This window comes from Callorhinus ursinus, unplaced genomic scaffold (genome assembly GCF_003265705.2).
Source record: "Callorhinus ursinus isolate GAN/ISIS: 27379988/994484 unplaced genomic scaffold, GSC_fseal_2.0 scaffold24, whole genome shotgun sequence".
Taxonomy (NCBI): Eukaryota; Metazoa; Chordata; class Mammalia; order Carnivora; family Otariidae; genus Callorhinus; species Callorhinus ursinus.
Genome location: NW_027397086.1, coordinates 681,265 through 704,096, shown reverse-complemented (window position 1 = coordinate 704,096; position 22,832 = coordinate 681,265). Strand labels below are relative to the sequence as shown.

The 22,832-nt window shown below is 41.3% G+C and overlaps 1 protein-coding gene across 10 annotated transcripts in view; it reads right to left on the bottom strand.

Annotated features, from left to right (window-relative positions):
- Nucleotides 1-22,832, bottom strand: part of SETX (senataxin) — an 88,936-nt gene that overhangs the window by 9,570 nt on the left and 56,534 nt on the right. For 7 of the 10 annotated variants that reach the window (XR_003211475.2, XM_025888119.2, XM_025888121.2 and 4 more), the window contains 10 exons: nt 18,978-19,079; nt 18,659-18,774; nt 16,775-16,846; nt 14,739-14,888; nt 13,577-13,684; nt 10,569-10,756; nt 9,455-9,547; nt 7,753-7,917; nt 3,458-3,556; nt 1,670-1,757 (listed from right to left, as the gene is read on the bottom strand). Coding sequence is in view for 9 of the 10 variants with exons in the window: in XM_025888119.2 (XP_025743904.1) it covers nt 1,670-1,757; nt 3,458-3,556; nt 7,753-7,917; nt 9,455-9,547; nt 10,569-10,756; nt 13,577-13,684; nt 14,739-14,888; nt 16,775-16,846; nt 18,659-18,774; nt 18,978-19,079 (1,181 nt within the window). In the remaining variant the exon portion in view is untranslated. Of the gene's footprint in view, nt 1-1,669; nt 1,758-3,457; nt 3,557-7,752; nt 7,918-9,454; nt 9,548-10,568; nt 10,757-13,576; nt 13,685-14,738; nt 14,889-16,774; nt 16,847-18,658; nt 18,775-18,977; nt 19,080-22,832 lie in introns of those variants that run through there. The other 3 variants (XM_073905581.1, XM_073905582.1, XM_073905583.1) reach the window with 3 other exon arrangements.

The window sequence follows — 22,832 nt, the reverse complement described above, 5'->3', positions numbered from 1 at the left end:
CAAGTGATACCCTGGGAGTTTTCCTATTCTTGTCTTTCTGTGCCACTGGTTTCCGAGAGTGCAGACACCCCAGCTCCCCGCTTGCTCCGTCCAGGGGCTCCCCCGCCCCCGCTCCGTCCTGCACAGTCACCACTCATCCATCCCCAGGCTCTCCATGGGGTACACTGCCACTGCCAAGGCACATGCAGATTCCCGGGTGCCAAAGAGAGAGGGCAGTAAAACCAGGGGTGCCCAGGAAGGTTCCTTCAATCAGGGCGTCGCTAGGAGACACATAGCTCTAATATACTTTTTACCTTTCAGGTTAAAACATTACCAAAATTCAACCGTGTAAAAAGGATAATTCTAATAGGTTAATCAACTGATAAGAAATCATTTTTTAACACTTAGATCCTTATGGTACCCGGAAAAACAATTCTATAAAAAAAATCTTTTAAAAAAGAAAAAAAAAATCTTTTCTTCTGAGGTAAGTACAGATTCACAGGAAGTTGCAGAAAAAGTACAGAGAAGTTCCGTGCACGCTTCACATAGTTTCCCCAGATAGTTATAAAAATACTTTTTAAACTTTCAATTTATATGTAAATTTTTGTGGCAGAGAAACCTAACAGTGTGAGATAACAGAAAGGCTTTTAATTATAAAAATATATATCCCCCTGAATTTTATTCCAAGCAAGTACAAGTGGAAATTCAATTTCAAAGAGCAGAAAGAATCATACTGCTATCTGTTCCAATGGATTCATTTAAGAGTGATGTAAAGATTTATTTTTAATAGTTTTATTTTACAATGCCAATATTTATAATATATTCAAAAGCAAAATCTTAAGCAATACTTAAACTTACCATAACAAATTTTCAATATGAACTTAAAAATAGGTGGTATGCAGCTTTTAAAAATTCCTCAAGGGGGGGGCACACAAATAACAGAAGTTGAAGACCACAGATGTGGGAAAGACTGTATTTGAATGCCCTCTGGTGGTACTAACCAGAAAATGGGAAAAATACTGAAAAAAATCTAATGAGTTAGCTCCTCTCCTAACATAACCAATGACTTTGGGAATACAAAAATGAGAAGAATTCAAAGTTGTGACCCCCTGAAGAGGCAAGCAGCAAACACCTGTGTTAGCCAGCTGATATCACCGACGGAGGCCACACTCTTACCTACCACGGATGTACACCCGCCCTGTCTCCTAGAGGAGCTCTGACTCGGCCTCCCCCACCCAAGTGACACAGGGTGAGCAGTACGCTCCCCGTGCCAAAACAGAAAAGAAGATCCAAGCTTCCTCTTGCAAACTCCCTTGAGCTGGCATTAAGCTGGGCCAATAACAGCCACAGTAGCGGAGTGTCTGCTAAGTACCAACAACTGTTCTAGCACCTTAAGATGTATGGATGGTTTTATAGATCTCAACAGTCCTATGATGGAGACATTAATTTTTTTTTCATTATGGGTACTGTGGATACTTGGGCCTTGGACTGGGACAGGGTTAGCGGTTTACATCGGTAAAAGCTCCTAGACAGAAGTTGCCGAAGGACAGGACACCAGGGGGGAAGCAGCTCATTATTTTGTAACCCTGCAATCAATTCCATTTTGATGGAAAATAAAAACAAAACCTCAACCCAGTATCAGCCACAATGGGCAAACTCTGGAGCACTCTAGTCCAGAGAATGCACCTACCATGAGGGTCCTTAAATGTCCGAGGATGAAGAGGCTGTACTTGGCTCGTGTGATGGTGACGTTCAGTCTCTGCAAACTTGCCAGAAATCTAAGCAATAAAAACAAAGTTACTTCCTTCTGCAGAATGACTTAGCATACGTGCAGGTGACACACGGACACTGCTTCAGAGAGCCTTCCTCGCGCTCCTTCTCCTTCTTCGATGGTACATCGTTTTCTCCCTCTTCGCAACACAGGGTCCCCAGCAAAGAAGCAATTCCCATTAAAACCTGGAAACAAAAGGCCTGGCGCTTTCCTTGAAAGTGATGCGTCTGTCAATCTCCTACTCAGACTTGGAAAAGATACTGGGAATTTTAAGTGTCATTCTTTTTTTTTTTTTTTCTTAAAGATTTTATTTATTTGATAGAGAGAGAGAAAGAGCGAGAGAGCACAAGCAGGGGGACCGGCAGAGGGAGAAGGAGACTCCCCACTGAGCAGGGAGCCCGATGCAGGGCTCGATCCCAGGACCCTGGGATCATGACCTGAGCCTGAAGGCAGATGCCTAACCGACTGAGCCACCCAGGCGCCCCTAAACAGTATCATCCTTAAAGCTTTAGAAACATCCTAAAAACACGCTACTAGATCAGTTATTCCTAGTATATCTGAGATCAGTAAAATGTTGTGGAGCCAGAGGAGAAGCACACACATTATCAGACAAATGTACCAACAGATCTGAGGAGAGCTAAGAAATAACAGAACTGCTGTATGAAGAAGGTGGCCTTTCTGCTTCACAGGATGCCCCAGAGATACCAATGTCTCCACTTGTCCATGCACACTCTCTCCAAACAGGGGCAGAGGTAACTCATGTTACTATTTTCTTTAAGAGCAAGGAAACTCATTTATAATCTGTAAATTTCACCTGCTCCTCAAGAGCAGGAAAAGGCAGCCACACAAGAGTGTCAGGGGCTCTGAGACTCAGAGTTTTCTGTCACTCATTACAGTGTCCTTGGCATCTTTAGTGAGTGAACTGACAGGAGTTAAGGTTTACAAACTTAGCAAAGCACAAAAACACAGAGAAGATGAAAAGCCACTCTATGACAGATCATGGAGAGGACAGGCCCCCTGCAAACTACCCCCGAGGCAAGAGTCAGGTTACGCTTAGCTAAGAGGTCAAAGAACAGACTGCCCCTGGACGCGGGGGATAGACAAGGTCCAAGAGAAGCAGGCATGACAGTGGATCAACTTTACAAGTGAAAAAGGAAACTTTCATGATGTGACACAAGTTTTTATAAAGGAAAATACCGCAAATAATGACATTCTCCAACAGTGATCAAAAACAGATCTGACTCGGGTGCCTGGGTGGCTCAGTTGGTTAAGGGACTGCCTTCGGCTCAGGTCATGATCCTGGAGTCCTGGGATGGAGTCCCACATCGGGCTCCCTGCTCAGCGGGGAGTCTGCTTCTCCCTCTGACCCTCTTCCCTCTCGTGCTATCTCTCATCCTCTCTCTCTCAAATAAATAAATTCTTTAAAAAAACAAAAAAAGGGCGCCTGGGTGGCTCAGTTGGTTAAGCGACTGCCTTCGGCTCAGGTCATGAACCTGGAGTCCCGGGATCGAGTCCCGCATCGGGCTCCCTGCTCAGCAGGGAGTCTGCTTCTCCCTCTGACCCTCTTCCCTCTCGTGCTCTCTATCTCTCATTCTCTCTCAAATAAATAAATAAAATCTTAAAAAAATAAAAAAAAATAAAAATAAAAAACCCAAAAAACAGATCTGACTCGAGATTACAGACAAGTAAAAGGCCAATGACACTCACCCAATTGAGCCCTGCATGGTATTTGCTCTGACGCACGTAACAATAACGCAATCCTTCTGCCGGCCCTGGAACCCATCCACAGTATCTACTTCCGCTGGCCTATTTACAAAAGACAAATATGTTTATTGAAAAACGTTAAGATAAAATATGCGTATTTATACAGTAGCATTTTTTCAGCTTTTTTCATGGTATCGCTCATCAATATATAATTCATGTAACATAAAATTCACCACTTCAAAGTATAGCATTCTGTGGTTTTTAGTATATTCACTATGTTGTACAACCATCACCACTATGTACTTTCACAACATTTCCTTCACTTGTGCCTGTTAGCAGTTAATCTCGATTTTTCCCTCTTTCCAGCCCTGGCAACCACGAATTTACTGTCTGGAAATTTCATATAAATGGAATCATAACATATGTGGCCTTTCCTGCTTGGCTTCTTTCACTTAGAACATGTTCAAGGTTCATCCCTGCTGTAGCGTGTAACGGTACTGCACTCCTTTTAGGACTGAATATTTGGTTGTACAGATACCCCATGGTTTATTTATCCATTTACAATTGATGGACATCTGGGTTGTTTTCCCTTTTTGACCATTAGGAACAATGTTGCTATCAACATTCACTAATGAGCTCTTGTTTTAACATTTTTTCAATTCTTTCAGGTATTTATCTAGGAGTGAAGCTTCTGGGTCATATGGGAATTCTATGCTTCACTTTTTTTGAGAGAGAGAAAGCACAAATGTGAATATTGGGGAAGAGGGAGAGAAAAGGATCCCAAACCGGCTCCACGCCCAGCAGGGAGCCCAACATGGGCTTGATCCCACAACCCTGAGATCACGGCCGGGCCCGAGCTGAAATCAAGAGGACACCTGACTGACGGAGCCACCCAGGTGCCCCTATGCTTCACTTTTTGAGGAACTGCCAAACTGTTCTCCACAGTGATCTACCATTTTACATTCTCACCAGCAATGCACAAGAGTTCCAATTTCTCAACATCTTTGCCCAAACTTCTTGTCTGTTTTTAATAATTTTTTTAAAGATTTATTTATTTGAGAGAGCGAGAGAGAGAGAGAGTACATGAGAGGGGAGAGGGTCAGAGGGAGAAGCAGGCTCCTTTGCTGAACGGGGAGCCCAACGTGGGACTCGATCCTGGGACTCCGCGATCATGACCCGAGCCAAAGGCAGTCGCCCAACCGAGCCACCCAGGCGCCCTACTGTTTTTTTATGAGTCATTTAGATGGGTGACATGGGGTCTCACTGTGGTTTTGATCTGCATCTCCCTAATGACAAATGATGTGGAACATCTTTTCGTGTGCTTGTGGATCATTTGTTTACAACCTATTTTTGAGAAATGCTATTTGAATCCTTTGCCCATTAAAAAAATTAGATTTCACTTTTTATTTTTGAGTTGTGTGAGTTCTTTATATAATTCAGATACATGATTTGCAAGTACAGATTTCCCTTGACTTAGGATGGGGTTACATCCCAATAAATCCATCCTAAGTTAAAAACATCCCAAGTTGAAAATGTAATTTACTACACTTAACCTACCAAACACTGTAGCTTAGCCTGGCCTACCTCAGACATTAGCCTACAGTTAGGCAAAGTCGTCTAACACAAAGCCTACTTTATAATAAAGCGTTGGCTATCTCACGTAATTTACTGACTTCTGCTCTAGGATAGGTACAGGACGGTTGTCAGTGGCCGCAGGACTGCCTATGAGCTGCACCCACTGCTGCCCAGCACCGCGAGGGGATTGTGCTGCATGTCACCAGCTGGGGAAGAGATCCAGCTTCAAAATTTGAAGTACAGCTTCTACTGAATGTGTACTGCCTTCCCACCATCATAAAGTTGGGAAATTCTAAGTCAAACCATGGTAAGTCAGGAACTGTCCATATATTCTCCCATTCTGGGGGCTGTCTTCTCCCTTTTTAAATGGTGTACTTTGACACACAAAGGTTTCTAAATTTTTAATTATGAAGCCTAATATTTTTACTTTGGTAACTTGTGCTTGGGTGTCATGCTGAAAAACTGTCATCTAATCTGAGGTCACACAGATTTATACCTTTGTTTCAAGTTTTATAATTTTATCGCTTAGATTCAGTGCTCTAATCCCCTTTAAATTCATTATACTGTATGGTGTGAGACAACAGTCAAAATTCATTCTCATAGCGCCTGGGCGGCTTAGTGGTTAAACTTCGGACTCTTGATTTGGCTCAGGTCATGATCTCAGGGTGGTGAGAAGGGAGCCCCGTGTCTGGTTCTGTGCTGGGCGTGGAGCCTGCTCAAGATTCTCCTTCTCCCTCTCCCTCTGCCCCTCCCTCCCACTTGCGCATTAAAAAAAAAAAAATACATTCTCTTGCATGTGGAGATCTAGTTGGCCCAGCACCATTTATAAAAAGGCTATTATTTCCCCACTGAATGACCTTGACACCCCTGCTGAAAAGCAACTGGTCATAAATGAATGGGTTCATTTTTGAACTCCCAATTCTATTTTACTGGTTTCTATGTCTATCCTTAGGACAGTACCAGTTCTGATAACCAGCTCTGCAGTAAGTCTGGAAATATCAAAGTGTGAACCCTCCAACATTTAGTGTTCTTTTTCAAGGTATTTCCACGTGAATTTTAGGTTAAGCTTGTCCGTTCCTGTCAAACAGGCAGTTGGATTCTGCCAGAGACAACACTGAAATCTGTAGATCAATCACTCTGGGGAGTGCTGCCCCCTTAACAGCACGAAGTCTTCCAATCCACGGACACAGACTATCTTTCCATTTATCTTGGTATTCTTTAACTTCCTTCAACAACGTTTTGTACTTTTTGATGTGTAAGTTTTACACGTCGTTACTACATTCGTTCCTAAGTATTTTGTTCTTTTTGATGCCGTTATAAACAATTATTTTTTAAATTTCCTTTTCTGATTGCTAATTGCTATTGTATACAAATACAACTAATTTCTGCATATTGATCTTGCATCCTACAATTTGGCTGAACTCATTAGAATGAATAGTTTATGTGGTTTTTGATATATAAGGTCCTGCCAACTATGAAAAAGGACAGTTTTACTTCTTTTATAATATGGACGCCTTTAATTTCTTTTCTTGCTCAATAATCCTGCTCAGAACCTCTAATACAGTGCTGCACAGAAGTGGTGAGGGCAGGCGTCCTTCCTGATCCTGGGGGGACAGCACTCAGTCTCACCATCAAGTATGATGTTAGCTGTGGGTTTTTCATAGATGCCTTTTATTAGGTTGAGGAAGTTCCTTTCTATTCCTAGTCTGTTGAATGTTTTTATCATGAAAGGGTGTTGCATTTAGTCAAATGCTCTTTCTATATCTACTCAGATGATATGTGGGTTTTCTCCCATGATTCTATTAATATGCTGTGTCACACTGATTTTTGTATGTTGAACCAACCTTGAATTCCTGAGATAATCCCACTATGGTCTTGGTGTATAATCCTTTTAATATGCTGCTGAATTCAGTTCCCATTATTTTGTTGAGGATTTTTACATCCATATTCATAAGGGATACTGGCCTGTAGTTTCTCTCTTCTTGTGATGTCTTTCCGTGGCTCTGGTAAGGTAATTTTGGCCTCATAAAAGGAGTTAGAGAGTCTTCCCTCCTCTTCTATGTTTTGGAAGAGTTTGAGAAGGATTGCTATTAATTCTGATCCTAATGTCTGATAGAATTCACCAGTGAAGCCTGGTCCTGGGTTTTCCTTTGTTGGAAAGTGTTTGATTACTAACTCCATCTCTTTACTTTTTACAGGTCTGTTCAAATTTTCTTATTTTTTTTCTAGAGCCAATTTTGGTAGCTTGTGTGTTCCTAGGTTAAGAAATTTTTGAATTAATGGATTTCCAATAATTAACCTTTAATTTTATTTGTTAAGAAGGAAACAAAAACATGATCTTCACCCTGTACATAAAGGCATGAAAAGGATTAAATACTTTATTCTAAGTGAAAGTGTTACTTCGTGAATCTTACTAGAATGAGAATTCAGATTAACAAGTCACAGAAGTAAAGGAAGAGGCCTGGAGGGTTTTTCAGGGGGTTCCACTGCCAATGGTGGTGAGGACATCTCGACCAGCAGGAGGTACTCTGTCTATGGCTGGTCTGCGGGGCCGGGAGTGTGAGCGTTCCCTACCCAGCATGACTGAAGCCTTGAGTCTCCTCCTGCTCTACTACCACCGGCCTAAGACCGTCTCCTAGAGTTAGGTTTCCTTCTATCCCCTCTTTCTTCTTTTCAATTCAAAAGAAAAACTGGAAGTATCTGTAAAAATATAGATGCCTCACCCTTTTTTATCAAATTCTTTGTCCAAATCCTTCTGAATCATCGTCTTCTGAGCCTTGTAATGGGTTATTATGCCAATGTTCCGGAAAGTAACATCCCTTCTTTTGTCTTTAATAAGTTTAATTATTTCCATTACCAGTTTTATTTCTTGAACATTTACATATGAGCTAAATAAGATGAAAAAAAACAAAACAAAACACATCAAAACTAATAGCAGTCCAACTGCTAGCTTCAGTCCTACTTTGTTTTCCGTTACAGTGAAGGGCAGGCAGGTATGTTTCACCTTTATTCAGTCATCAGCAGCTCAAAGCAGCTGTTACAATGACCACTACTATCGCATACTTGAAGACCTATAACCACCCAGTGAAACAGAAGTTGTAAGAAAGAAAAGACTCTGAAGTCAACTGAAGTTTACTCACTGATATCTTCATTTGTTGTAACAGGGATAGCACAGTCAGAACAAAAGTATTCATAATAACGAAGATATGAATAATAAATAGCGAACACTAAGAATTTGCCATCTTCCACACACTGAAAAAAGTGCTTTATCATATTATCTTTCTTAATTCCCCAAGCTGGCTGTGCACCACACGGCGAGGGGATGCCATCCACACAGACTAAATGTGATGCAGCCCCAGAGGCGAACAACATGGAATCCTGCAGCAGGCTTGCATCCTCACTGGCCTCTTCCTGCACTCCCAACTCACCTCCCAAACTACACGCACCCCTTCATTACTGTTCTAGGAGCAACATGCACTGCACCTGAGGCCACTTTAGCGGTCTCACTTTAAGGGCCTTTAAAACCCACAATCTTAACTTCCGACTTACTCTACAGAAAACCCCATTAGCCAGCTATCTCTTCCATCACTGAAGTCTAATTTACTTTCCTTGGTCACCTCTCAGGTCCACACTCTTCTGTGACCTTCACCCCCGCAATGCTTATGGCTAACTGCTTCTCTGTATCCCTAACTTCTTCACTCAGTGTCCTGTCCCCCCACCTCAGTAGCTCAACTAATATCTAATCCTTACTGAGGACGCCACCTGCTCTACAGCGCTCTCAGGGACACAGAGGTGGTATCTGTAATCTCCCCGTACTCCATGCTAGGACCTGTGCTAACAAACACAGCCTCCAGACCATTACCCCTCTATTTTCTCACAAGACGCCCTAACTCCTTTGAAGTTTCTCCTACTTAGCAGTCACCACTCTTTTTCATCCTTCAGTGACCACGTGAATACATTCCCTTAGACACAATCCCAGTCATCAGGTACTGTCCATCCTCTCTCACCTTAATTCAAATGGATCTATACTGATCCTCACACCGCTTAACCCAGCTGGAATAAGTAATTACCTTGGCCATCACCCAGTTGTGTCTGTCTCTCCTCTTAGATCACAAGAGCCATGCACTCGGGCCATGTCTGTCTTACGACAGCTGTGATCTTATTAGCATGTATTTACTCAAGTGCTTACCATGCTAGGGATTACCAGCCCCATTACACAATTAAGAAGAACCAAAAGGCCGAAATGTATAGAGAAAGATATTAGTAATTTATGATAATAAAGGAAAAGCTAGTAGCCTAGCTCCAGAAGAATGCCTGTGCCCTGGCACTAGGCAAAGAGATGTATGGAAAATGTTTTCCATGTAAATATGAACAAAAATAACAACTCTGGGACCATCCCTGGGGATTGAAGAGAGGAGAACATACTCATTATCCCGTCTTTCTGAGCCATCTCCGACATCAAACACCAGGTAAGGTTGAAATGGCCAGTCTGATGAACACCGATTGGTTTCAGTCTGTCTACAAAAAAGCAACCACCATTCAGAATACAAGTTATAAGAAAATATTTTTATTACTATTTTTTTGTTAGGGAGGGAGCTAAGGATAAAAAAAACCTTATTTTATCAAAATGTGTTAGAGTGAAAGGTAAAAAACAGATTTTATTTCTGTTCTAGGCTAGGGAGAGTAATCTATGCAATTAAAGATAACTGCAACTGAAAAGTCACTCCCAATATAGTAAGTGAAAAAAGCAAGCCAGAGAATACAGACAGTCCCTGACTTTGGATGGTTCAACTTAAAATTTTTTGACTTAACTCTGGTGCAAAAGCAATACGTTTCGGTGGAAACTGTACTTGGAATTTTGAATTTGGATCTTGTCCAAGGCGAGCAACACGCAGTACAATCCTCTCATGAGACGCTGGGCAGCAGTGAGGAGCTACTCCCAGTGAGCCCCGCAGTCACGAGGGTAACCAACTTCTACGCTGACAACCATTCTGTTTGTAACTATCGGTATGGTATTTGATAAATTACACGAGATATCTAATACTTTATTATAAAATAGGCTTTGTGTTAGATGATTTTTGCCTAACTGTAGGCTAATGTAAGTGTTCTGAGTACGTTTAAGTAGGCCAGGCTAAGCCATGGTTTGGTAGGTAGGTTTGATTTATGCTACGTTTATTGGGATGTAACTTCATTGTAAGTCTAAGAAGATCTGTACTATGCCGAGTACGGTGTGATTCTTTTTTTCAAAAATTTAAAAAGTAAAAAAAGATATGCATAGTACAAAGGCTATTTCTAAATAGATATACCAAGATGTTACCAGTGATTACTTCTGCGTAGCATAAATAAGGGCAATCTTCCCCCCTTCTTTTTTATCTGTATTTGCTAAAATCAACATGGCTTTTGTAATTAGAAAAAAAATATTAAACCTCTGATTTATGCTTTTTATGACGACTTAAGAACACAGTAAAATAGCTATTCTTCCTAAGCAGCTAAGCCCACAAAAAAAATAAGCTACTATAAGCAATGAATGGGAACTCACCTATTTGTTTTCAAGCTTCTGTTATAAACATAGTTAGAGGGGAAGAGACATATGTCTGGGTGCATCCTGTACTGAACAGTAAGCTGTAAAATAGGCAGCCTGCCGATCATATTGTGCTCCACGTTGTCTTCCAGCAGCTTGTAGAAGCGTGCCATCATTGACTGGTCATAGCCATACTCCTGTGCTTTCTGGAAAGGGCGAGAACAACAATTTCCAAGCATTTCTTTATACTTTTCCCACTACTGTAAAAACAGCAACTGAGCTCTAATATGTAAGTGGCGCAAGATGACCAACAACCACAGATTCAGAGAAAGATGTTTCTGACTCCAGGCCTTGAAAAACCATGTAGCTTGACTACAAAAGTTTATTTAGGAAACCCACATACTGCTTATGACAAGGATGTGATCTGGGGCACCTGGCTGGCTCAGTCGGTAGAACGTGTGACCCTTGATCTCAGGGTTGTGAGTTCAAGCCCCATGTTGGGTGTGGAGCCTATTTACTTAAATAAAAAAAGAAAAAAAAAGGAAAAGATGTGATCTTGTAATGGCCATAACTAAAGCTATTTTGATGCTAACAGAGGTCACCTGAAAGAATCAATAATAAAAGAAAGACCTGCAACACAAATTTTTGCAATTATACCGAAGGTATTCTCTCACAGATGGAAATGCTGGTTGTCACTGTACACAGGCCTTTTAAAGACCCATCTCATCCCTCCAACATACAGTGAGAAGCACCTACAAGTTGGGAGTGCTCAGACTGTTAGGGTGAATTAGATCAAGTGCCACAGAATTTGTATTCCAGTGGAGAAAAGACAAGTGACAATAATTACTAAGCTGATTTCATAAACCTACTAATGAGTGAAGACCTGAAAAATTAGTGACCGAAAAGATAAACAAAGAGAGTTTTTTTAACGTTCTTGTAGCTGTGCCGTGGGATATACTTTTCAATGTCAACGTCATACAAATACTCAGAAGTACTGCGTCTTAAATCATCTGGAAGCAAATGTGCACTGAATGCACTAAGACAATGGGTATGGGATCTTCACACGTGATGCTGAAGACGTGTGTGCGAAGTTCGAAGAACCTATTTCACAAATTAGGAGAGTGGGGGGGAAAGGCATTACTCCCTGAATCATTGGTTATTTCTATATGTGATTTTAAATAAGTCTGTGTAACTAAATAAAATAGTAGTAGACATTCAACAATTTTATCTACATCCCCAGAAGTTGATCTATTCACAAGTTAGCCAAACCTATTTTGAAAAAGAAAAAGGTAACAACAGTTCCACTTGCAGAAAAAAACTGAGTCTACCCTACAGAATGACGTGGATTTCCACATTCTGACATGGAAGGATATTCCTGTTCTATTTACAGACTGGAAAAAAAGACAACTTGGCACAGAATGCTTCTGCCCCCTTTAACGCAAACGCTATACACATACCACCACCACACACAAACCTTATAGCCACCTGACATACCGTATCTTAGAGACTTATTTACTGTTACCCTCTACGTGCAAGCTCCAAAAGGGCAGGGACTTGTGTCTGTTTTCTTCGCTGTTTTAACACCAGCACCTGGTGCTGTTAAAACAGTGCCTGAATTAGGCTGGCACTCAATGAACACTGATGGAAAGAAATGAATAAACGAACACACAAATGCCCAGCAAAATCTGTTAAAATACTCACTAAACTGTTCCCAGTAATTCTTCTTAGAAACAGGTGGATAGAAAAGCATGTTGAGAAAATTAACTTTGTAATTATCTTCTAAATTTTTCTCAATAAGCCCATATTATTTCTGTAATAATAATAAGCCCAAGCAGATTTTTCTCATTTTTTGCTGCTTTTATCAATCACCAAAGCAAGCAGTAAAGTTGGGGCCCATCAACAATCCCTTTTCACTACATGCTGAGTCCCTTCAAGAAGTGAAATCAGTAAATTTACGAGATACCATGTTATTTAAAAGAAATGCGATACAGAGTCGATTCTTCATTATTCTCCATGAAGAGAATCACCCGCAGCTTTTCCTGACACAGGTTTTCACTCAAGAGATCTCGGGTGTGCTTCTAGGCTAACACCATAGTGGGATCATGGACGTGTGCTCAGATGTCAAAGAGCTGCACTATCATTTTCAGTAAGTCCGAAATCAAAACACAGTAATGATAACAAAAACCACTTGGCTTTCATTCCACAACTGAACAGAAATGCTCTGAAATGATCTGTTCTCTGGGGTTATTTATGCAACCACTCCTCTTTACAAACAATCTTTGTATTAGTGAAATATACAACTATTATTAAATTCAAAGCCATGGTCTACACCTATTCAGATTACCCAAAACATCTACAAAAGTCCTGATTCTGGGGTGCATTTCTAGGAGCCCTCTGCGGTGTGGTAACAGCAGAGAGGGGCAGGCCACGTTCAAGGTGCTGGTTGGTCCTCCCCACAAGTGGGGCTCACGGCCCCTTTTCTCTTCCTGACACTGCACTTTCAGAGGACGGGAGAGGCGTAGCGGTTTTTTTTTTTTTTGGTATGACAGGACACAGAATTCTAAAACTGGAAATGTACTCTAACAGTACATTTAAAGTACTCTTGATAACGTTTTCAAATTTGCATACATTTAAATATAAATCAGGAGGTTAGGAAACCTAAAATTTTTCTTTTATTATTGTTTTGGTGTTTATGTTACTAAAATGGATTGGATACAGCCCTTAAAATAGCTGCGTACCGCCTTTCCCCAAGACAGAGCAGGCCGCACATGGAACACGGTCATTCTCATCTTCAGGTCTCGGGCACGCGCCCTGCTCGGGTCACACATGCACATAAGCACAACTGGAACAAACGGACATTTTTACAGACTTTTACTCTTAAAATTCAAACAGTGGTTCTCTTTCCTTAGCCATTCCCTACTTTTCCTTCCAAATAAGAGATGATAATCCAAGAAAGACCCCCTCCAAACACAAGAACAAAAAAGGCCCTTCCACTTTAAAGCAATATGAACATGAAACTAACTTACCATAGAAATGACCGTGGGAGGGAGCTGTTTAGGATCTCCTACGAGGATGAGCTTGTTACAACGATGGATGAGTGGAGTAAGAGTCTCAACCTCACAAGACTGCCCGGCCTTGGGAAGAAAGTACAGAATGAGAAAGTGTTCTTAATCATCTTTGCTGTTTCTTTATCCATGTACACTTCATCTAGAGTTCATAAAAGTTCTAACATTCAGAAAAGTATCACACTTTCTCCTTCTGCACTGAGTATCAAAAATAAGGATTTTTGAAAAGTACTTATTGTGATGAACACCAGGTGATTAAAAAATAACTTAAAAAATAAGAAAAATAAAATGAGAAAAAAAAATAAGGTTTTTTTTTTTTTTTGGTTAGAAGATAAAACAACAACAGAACAAACACTCTAAACAATCAGTTAAAGAAGAACCACCACAGGTGCACTGTGCGGCTGGCACCAGTAGGGAACCACGAACACTTGGGGACAAGCCACAGGCTGGAAGGCGTGTAATGCCCCAGTCCTATGTTCTCTGTGCCTTCTGGGCACTTGCCCATGGGAACTGCGTGGCTGTGTGACCCCCTCTCCCTGCCACCCCCTTCCTTCCTTGTTCCCCGCAGGCCTCATCATCTGCAAGACTCAAGCTTCTCTTCAGTGACATTTTCTTCAATTATTTCATCATTTCCATGGTTTCTGTTCTTTCGTTTTGGTGAAACTGGATCTTGGACTGATCCTCTGTATCTCATTTTCCACGTCTTTTGTCTTCTGGCTCTATATTCTGGCAAACAGTAGGTACCCAACAAATGCTTGCTCAATGAATGAACTACGAATAAAGGATGTTAGCTGAAAATATTGTGGCTCAGAGCTGTCCAGAGTTATATTAAAACTGCTTCAAAAGGGAACCAGAGCTATTCCAAGCAGAAGCAAGATACTCCTTGGGAAGGATCTGTTGGGAACAGTCAGGCATCCTTAAGACTATAATCCCAATTCTGGGAAAGCCATTTTAACCGTGGGGGGCCGTCAGCAGCACATTTCAACATAAGAGACTACACACACGTGACAGCAGGTAAAAACCAGCTACACAAGGACTCTGCTCTAACTCAGCAGCAGCACGGTTCCCTCAAGACTCGGCCCTCACAGTAACATCCAAGTCATACCGCCGACCACCTACTGACCTCATCGACAATGACACAACTGAAGGGGACACCCCCTTGCCCACGAAAAGCAGACTCAAGCAGTAAACCACCACTCGTGCTCAATGTGCAGCAGATGACATGAGACTCTAAGATGATGATGCTCTGTGTTTTTTGTGGGCGTCCTTGAACCTAAGACAACAAATAAAGATGAATCAATATTTCGCTGTATATAAATTGATTATGGTAGGCCTATTTTTACTGTAAAACATCCACCATTTATTATGTGATAAAAATATTTGGTGAACGCTGAGGGGGAACCTCAAATCTAGAAAACGGCAGAAACGTTTAAGATGATCAGAAACCACCAGAGAGAACACTGTGCACCGCAGTGCAGTCTAAGCTCAGAACAGGATTTAAGCACATTAGGAAAAATGTATTCAGGCTTGATTTGGTCAAAGCAAATTACAATTCTTACAGCAGATGTATGTAGGCAGGTATCAGAATGTGTAGAGATAGTTGTGAAGCAATTATCTGAGTTAAACTAGGGTCAGAACTCAGCTTGAACATACATTTTCCCGTCAGTTTTTAAGTATATAATGTTGTCCTTTCTTTTACAAAGGCTTGCACCAACAACGACAACGCCTGTGAAGACGAGGAGCATTCTGCTTGCACGGTAAGAAAGACCACCTTGGTCCATCTCTGCCACACGGATTGCGTGATGGCGCCAGACAGTGCACCTCCCATTTAGTGTTCAAGCCAATAAACCAGGGTTCTTATTAGAGATTCAGTGAGCCTCTTTCAGTTCCTAAACAGGGGTTCATCCCTGCGCATTTGTTCAACCCCAGACGTGGACTCCCAAGCATGTGTAGATGGTAGCAACTGTGGCCCTCCCAGGGACACACGTGAACGCACTATCACACACCTCTCCTCTCAGCCACCTGAGGAAAACTGCCAAGTACAATTAATTCAATGGCCCACAGAACAAGGTGATGAGCAGCAAAACCCACAGTATATGCAAAAACAGACTTCATCCTTAAATACAGGCTTCATCTTTAAGTCTGGGAAGTAATTTTGGGCTCAGTTTACAATTTTAATAGAAATCTTTCCACATAATTTTTTTATTTAAATGAACAAACAGCTAAATTGTTCAACTGTTATTTATTTAGCTACATCAGGAAGGCTAATACATTCAAGAGAAAAATCTCAGCTTAAAAATACTAATAACGTTACCAGTTGCTATAACCTGCTCTCCCTGACCCCCACTGGTTTATTAGGGCTGCAATCTGCTCATGAGGATATATATCAGGCTCATCCTAGCTTTGATCAATTTAAATCTTGTTCATTTTTTTTTTAAGATTTTTATTTTTAAGTAAGCTCTATGCCCAACGTGGGGCTCAAACTCAACAACCCCAAGATCAAGAGTCACATGCTCCACCAACTGAGCCAGCCAGATGCCCCTTGATGACATTTTTATATCCAAGAATACTGGGGAAGAAGTTACACACGCTATAGAAGGATTTTTATGATCAAAAACAAATAGGGTAAGTTTATGCTTTCAGTCAAGAATTGTAAAAGACTTGTTTGTACTCTCTTTTGCCAAATCCCCAGCCACTGTCACGCTATTTGATTCTAGACATCTGATTTTCCTTTTTTTTTCCCTTCTGTTTTTGGTGTCCCTGGGTGGGCACGAATTTTGTTTTCTTTTTAATAGGGAAAACACCTTCAAATCTACTTTCACTAACTATTCATCTGATGATAGTTATCATAATTGACTTTGCAGTGGCAGGGGTGTGGAGAGCACCTAACAACGGAGTTTAATACTTACCCAGACCTAGAAAAGGAAAAGATACTTTATAATCACCTCTTTCTTAGAAATCTCAATGACGATAAGAATCATTAGGCTAAAACAAAAATAGCAAATGTTTATGTAATTGCATCTTCTCTACTTTTAACATTTAAAGAAGTTTTTCATAATAAATTTTTAAATGCAATTGAGAAAAGCCCATCAGTTGTGTGAAATAATTCATTATAGAAAGAGAGAAAAACCTGGAAAATGCTACAGGTGAACCACTTACCTCTTTAATTTTAGAAGCTAGTTCCTGCCTCTCTTTTGAAACTTTCGTAATTTTTTCATCTAATTCTTGCCTCTGGGAAAAGTAAGAATGCAATCATTAAAGTTAAACTGAACCATTTTAAAATGCTTTGCAGCTGACTGCCTTGCCTTTCAGGTGACACTATAATCTTTCTCCCCAAGACTCGCCATTCACCCAGTTCCTTCTCTCTTCCCCAGGAGTCCTGACACCAGGCTGTGCTGCGGCCATGCCACCCCACGGTACTGCTGCCTTGTGCACACTGTCTGGCCAGGCAGCCTGTAGAGACCCTCCACGGACACCAGCCCTCCTGAGAACAAGGTCCCGGGGTAAGAGAGCAGCCACAGAGTCCCAGCAAATGGCAGCTCCGACAGGACTGCCCTCATGACCACAGTTCCCCCTGCCTCCAGCGACTGTGTGCCTTATGCACACCCATGCAGCTTATCTAAGCCCTGCTCTTTTGGGCTGAGTTGCCCAATCTGGCCCTAGCCCAGGACCCCCAAAGCACCTCACCCACAGACCCTAACAAAGACGATCGCCCAGGTCCTGCCTCTCGGTCTGCACTCTGCCTTGACCTCCCTGTGTGGCCCCTGGAGGCGGGACGTGTACTTCCTCCAGGATCTGTGCGTGATAAACATCTCTATTCAATTTCTCTATGGTCTGGCACCCTGAGCTTCACTTAAGCGTTAATCTGATAAATCCTTAACACTGTACAAGATTCCCTTCTGTCTAGTGTGTCCCATGTGTGCTATTTCTGTCTGCTGAGCAGTCCAACCCCTGGGGCTCATTCCTCCATTAATTTCCGGGTGGTTCAACGGGTTATAATCACATCCCAGTCATTCCTCTAGCCACAGTGATGGGCATATAACATATGCCTGGTAAACTGGCTCACATTCCCTTAAAAACAGGGGTTAGACCTGCTTGCACACCCAGGGACTGATCAGACTTCCTCCATGGAATTGACGCATGGATAGCAGGGAAAGCAGCCCCTTCTTTCCCCATGGGTTTCCTTCCTTCCTGCCTTCCTCCCTTCCTTCATTTCTTAAAATTTATTTATTTATTTGAAAGAGAGAGAGAGAGAAAGAGTCTGGGCAGTGGGGGGAGTGGAAGGGGGAGGCAGAGGGAGAGGTAGAGAAGCAGACTCCCTGGTGAGCATGGAGCCCAACACAGGGCTTGATCTCACAACCCTGAGATCATGACTTGAGCCAAAATCAAGAGTTGGATGCTTAACTGACTGAGCCACCTAGGCGCCCCTCCCCTGGGTTTTCTAAGCTGGGGTGGTGGTACCCAGAGATGCTGGCACTTGTCTTCTTCAAGATGAGAAATGTCTTGACACAGAAAAATCAAGGGATGGAGAAATGACATCTGAGCCTCTGGATCCAGCTACACTGGAGTTAATCACTTCCAGAGTTCCTAGGTATCTAAGTCAGTGAATTCCCTTTTTGTCTAACTTGGGTTTAACTTGCAACTGAAAAATATCTAATAAATTCACTACAGCTTTAATACAAGGCAGGCAACAGCAAACTACAGCCTGGGCCAAATTCAGCTCACCATCTGTTTTTATAAATAAAGTTTTATTGGAACACAGCCACATCCATTTGTTTATGTATTATCTATCACTACTTTTATGCTACAACAGCAGAGCTGAGTAGTTGCAACAGAGACCATATGGCCTGCAAAGTCTAAATTACTTACTACCTTTCCTTTTTAGAAAGTTTTTAAATCCCTAATATAAGGCATATCGCTTTTGTATACATCTTTATACACCAATTATGCTATTCCACAATAAAACAATGGTATCAAATACTCATCACTAGCTTCTGTACTTATCAGCTATTAAAAAATATTCATCAAGAAATGTTTAGATACCTGTATTTCCCTTCCACCTCGGCATAAAGCACGCTGGCGGGAAAGTTCATCAAGTTGGTGGTCTAGAAATTCCTTTCTTCTATGCATCTCCTGAACATGAGAAGGTAAGTCTTTTTCTTAAAAAAAAAAAAAAAAAAAAAAAAAAAGAATGCTGTAAGTCTCACAAATATACACATATGCATATGCAATCAGAAGAAAAACTAGTTCTCAAAGCAAGGCTATTTCGAGTGTCTCCAAATTACCTTTAATGCCCAACACATTAGCTATCACATAAAAGGAAACAGAAGTAATGTTAGTATGTGCCTTAATTAGTACTTACTCATTCTGTGGTTAACTTGGCTGTCCAAACTGAATTTTAGGACCTCATTATTAATAGACTTTTCTGGACCGAGACGTACTAAATTTATATCTCCACAGTTTCCTGTTGATAAAATAAATCATACTTAGAGATTAATAAAGGCACTGCCAATCTCTGTACATAGTACCTATTTCTAAGCGAGCATATTAACAATCAAGGAAGGGAGCCAACATTAACTGTCAATCAACTCCACACCTGAAACTACACTAGAGGCTTCATACCCATTAGATATTCTTCACAACCACCCTGCAGGGTGAGTACTGACCGTCTCTACCTAATAAAAGCTAAAGAGGTTGCATAAACAGGACATTACAAAGTTCAGATTCAATTATACCAACATTTCTCAAACTATGTTCTGTACAACATTCCATAGTAAAATACATTTGGGAAAGGTGAGTTGAAATAAGATAGATTTCTTAACCACCGGATATATCAGATATGTAAAGACTTTCATATATTAATACATATTTGAATTTCCAAGACAGAATCATATTTTACTATCAAATCCTTTTGTGGAATATTCACAACAAAGTTTTTGAAACTCTACTCCATATCACGCTGCTACTCCAGAATCCAAGGGACACAAGGTGCTGAAACTGTGGAGTAGATAACTGCAAACAGTGTAAATGTCATTTAAGTAGCTAGCTATTAACCACACCTTTATTTGAGGTCATCATATTTTATATATTATTTAATCTAAAAATCTCTCACTCCATCATTGGGCTAAATTATAGCAATCAGCACTTATCACAATCTGACACATCACATACTTATTTGTTTATTGTCAATCTCCTTCCACTGGATAGGGTTTTGTTGTAGTCACTGGCTATGATAGTGGCTGGCGTGGAAGTACAATCAATGTATGCTGAATCAATGAATGACTTACTAAGCAGTTGTCTACAATGTATTTTGTTCCTACTTCAGCTCATTCTTCTAAATTTGAAGCCATCTTCTCTGGCCAACATTTACTTAAAGGTTTCAAAACTGCTAACTTACTTGTGTTTCCATGAGAAAGGTGGATGAAATTACCTGGAAACTCACCCCCTATAAATACCTAGAAGTGCTCCATAAATTAAAACAGACTCCTTGGGCGCCTGAGCGGCTCAGTGGTTAAGCGCCTGCCTTCAGCTCAAGTCATGATCCCAGGGTCCTGGGTTCGAGCCCCACCATCAGGCTCCCTGTTCAGTGGGGAAGGCTGCTTCTCCCTCTCCCACTCCCCCTGCTTGTGTTCCCTCTCTCACTGTCTCTGTCTCTGTCAAATAAAAATAAATAAATAAATAAAACAGACTCCTTTAAACTGCAGGGTGAGCTTACAGAAATGGAAGAGAAATTCCTAGGGGCCAAAAACAAAGATAAAGCTCAAAACCAGAGTTGAAAGCCCACAAGCTGCTGGGGCTTCCCTGGGGGAACAGGATGAGTCAGGGTTTGCACCGTCTAGGTGCTCAGAATTGTTTTTACTGTACATTCAATAAAATGCAGATGTTTCAAAATCTTTAGTTCTACAGTTTGACAAATGTCTACACTGGCAAAACTACCATTCCAGTGAAGTCATAGGAACTTTATAATAGAGGCTTAGATTTTAAAGCCCACTGGATGGGGCGCCTGGGTGGCTCAGTCATTAAGCATCTGCCTTTGGCTCAGGTCGTGATCCCAGGGTTCTGGGATCACGCCCCGCATCGGGCTCCCTGCTCCACGGGAAGCGCCTGCTTCTCCCTCTCTCACTCCCCCTATTGTGTTCCCTCTCTCGCTGTGTCTCTCTCTGTGAAATAAATAAAAATAAAATCTTTAAAAAATAAATAAATAAAGCCCACTGGAAAGGAAGAGGGCCTGACAGAGGTGGGAGGATGTAAAGGAAATGAATCTACTGCGCCTGGGCTTAGCTGGGAAAAACCAAAATCTCTTCTAGGACTTTCAAACCATAGAGTCGTAACACATGTGGATTTAGGGACTAAATATATAATTCAGGGAATGACAAAGGTGACCCAATCAAAATAGAGTTGAGAGTTTTAAAATGAGAATACAACGAGCAACTTTATGCCAATATATTTAAAAATTAAGAGGAAATGTTGATTTTTCTTAAAAAATATAAATTAGCCAAACTCACTAAAATACAGAAACCTGAATAGACCTATTAACAGCTAAGACATTCGGACAGATTAAAACTTACCCATCTGTCAATAAACAACACTAAAAACAAATTAATCTTTATGGAATAATCTCTGTCATATATAAAACATTCCAAAGAATTAACAGAAAATTATCCCTAATTACATTTTTAAAGTCAGTGTAATGATACCCAGACACAGATATGACAAAGAAAAATCACAGGCTGGCTTCATTCATGAGTACCAATGTTAAAATCCTAAATTAAACATTAGCAATCTAGCAACGTGTTAACAAAATAGTAATATATGACCAAGCTGGCCTTATTCTAGGAATCAAAGATATTTTAGTATTAGAAAAACATTGTACTTGGGCACCTGGGTGGCTCAGTCGTTAAGCATCTGCCTTCGGCTTGGGTCATGATCCCAAGGTCCTGGGATCGAGTCCCACATCGGGCTCCCTGCTGGGCAGGAAGCCCGCTTCTCCCTCTCCCACTCCCCCTGCTTGTGTTCCTGCTCTCGCTATCTCTCTGTCAAATAAATAAATAAAATCTTTAAAAAAAAAAAAAAGAAAAAGAAAAACATTGTACTTTACCCAACAGATTAAAGAAAAAAGTTTCATTATCATTTCAACAGATGCAACAAGAAAAATGCATGCAATAAAATTCAACAGCCCTTCATGACAGAAATTAATGACAAAAGAACTTCTTTATCCTAAGGAGGGTAAACACTAAAACCCAGAAATCAACAGCATAGTTAACAGCAAGATGTCCAAGGCATTTCTCTAAGGACACCCGGGACAGCTGGAAGTAGTGGAAGAAGTGACAATGAATGCAGTATAAAAGACCAAAGTTCTCTTCTACGGCCAGATGATATCATTTTTTCTCTAACAAAATGGAAGATCCAACCTGGATGCCTGGCTGGCCCTGTCCTGATCCTGGCCCAGCTGCAAGGTCAGCACACGCCTGAGAGTGCTCACTTTCCCTCAGCCAGCCAGGGAAAGGCACGTTAAAAACACACCACTGCGTATGCACTGGAGCTGCTCCTGGGCGTGTAAACTGCTAAACCCACGTCTGAGGACAATTTGGCACTATCTAGAAAACCGAAGATGCACAAATCCTTCAACCCAACATTTTCACTTCAAGGTCTACCTACGGTAGGCCAGTGTTTTTATAAACTCTTGACCTAATCATATGAGGTACACTTGACCATCAAAACCCAATACAGAACTCACACACCTCCCCAAGGAAACGAACTCAGTCCCTACGTACCCTCATTGCCTGAATCTCACTGGAGAGAGCGCAGCAAACAATGCCCAAACCCTCCCTTGCCTTCGTGGGGCTTATTATATTCCAGTTATACTGCACGGAGGTTCTCTCGCCTCTGGTTCCTGTTATTGATAGTAACTTCTGCTAGAGTTCCCCATACCCCACCAATCCTTTCCCATGGCTAACTCCTAACTACTCTCCACGTTTCATCTTAGACATCATTTCCCCCAGGAGCCTTCCTTAACGCTCCCACAACTGAACCAAGGGCCGCTCTAAGGTGTCCGAAAGTAGCCACATCTTACTGCTCTTACAGAATGTCCAGTTTTATACTCTTAACTGCCCACTGATCCACTTCCTCATTATCGTCTCCTGGAAGGTTTCACTGTTGAAACCTCAGTACTTAGCACAGGGCCTTGGCACAGAGTAAATGCTCAATAAAACTTGCT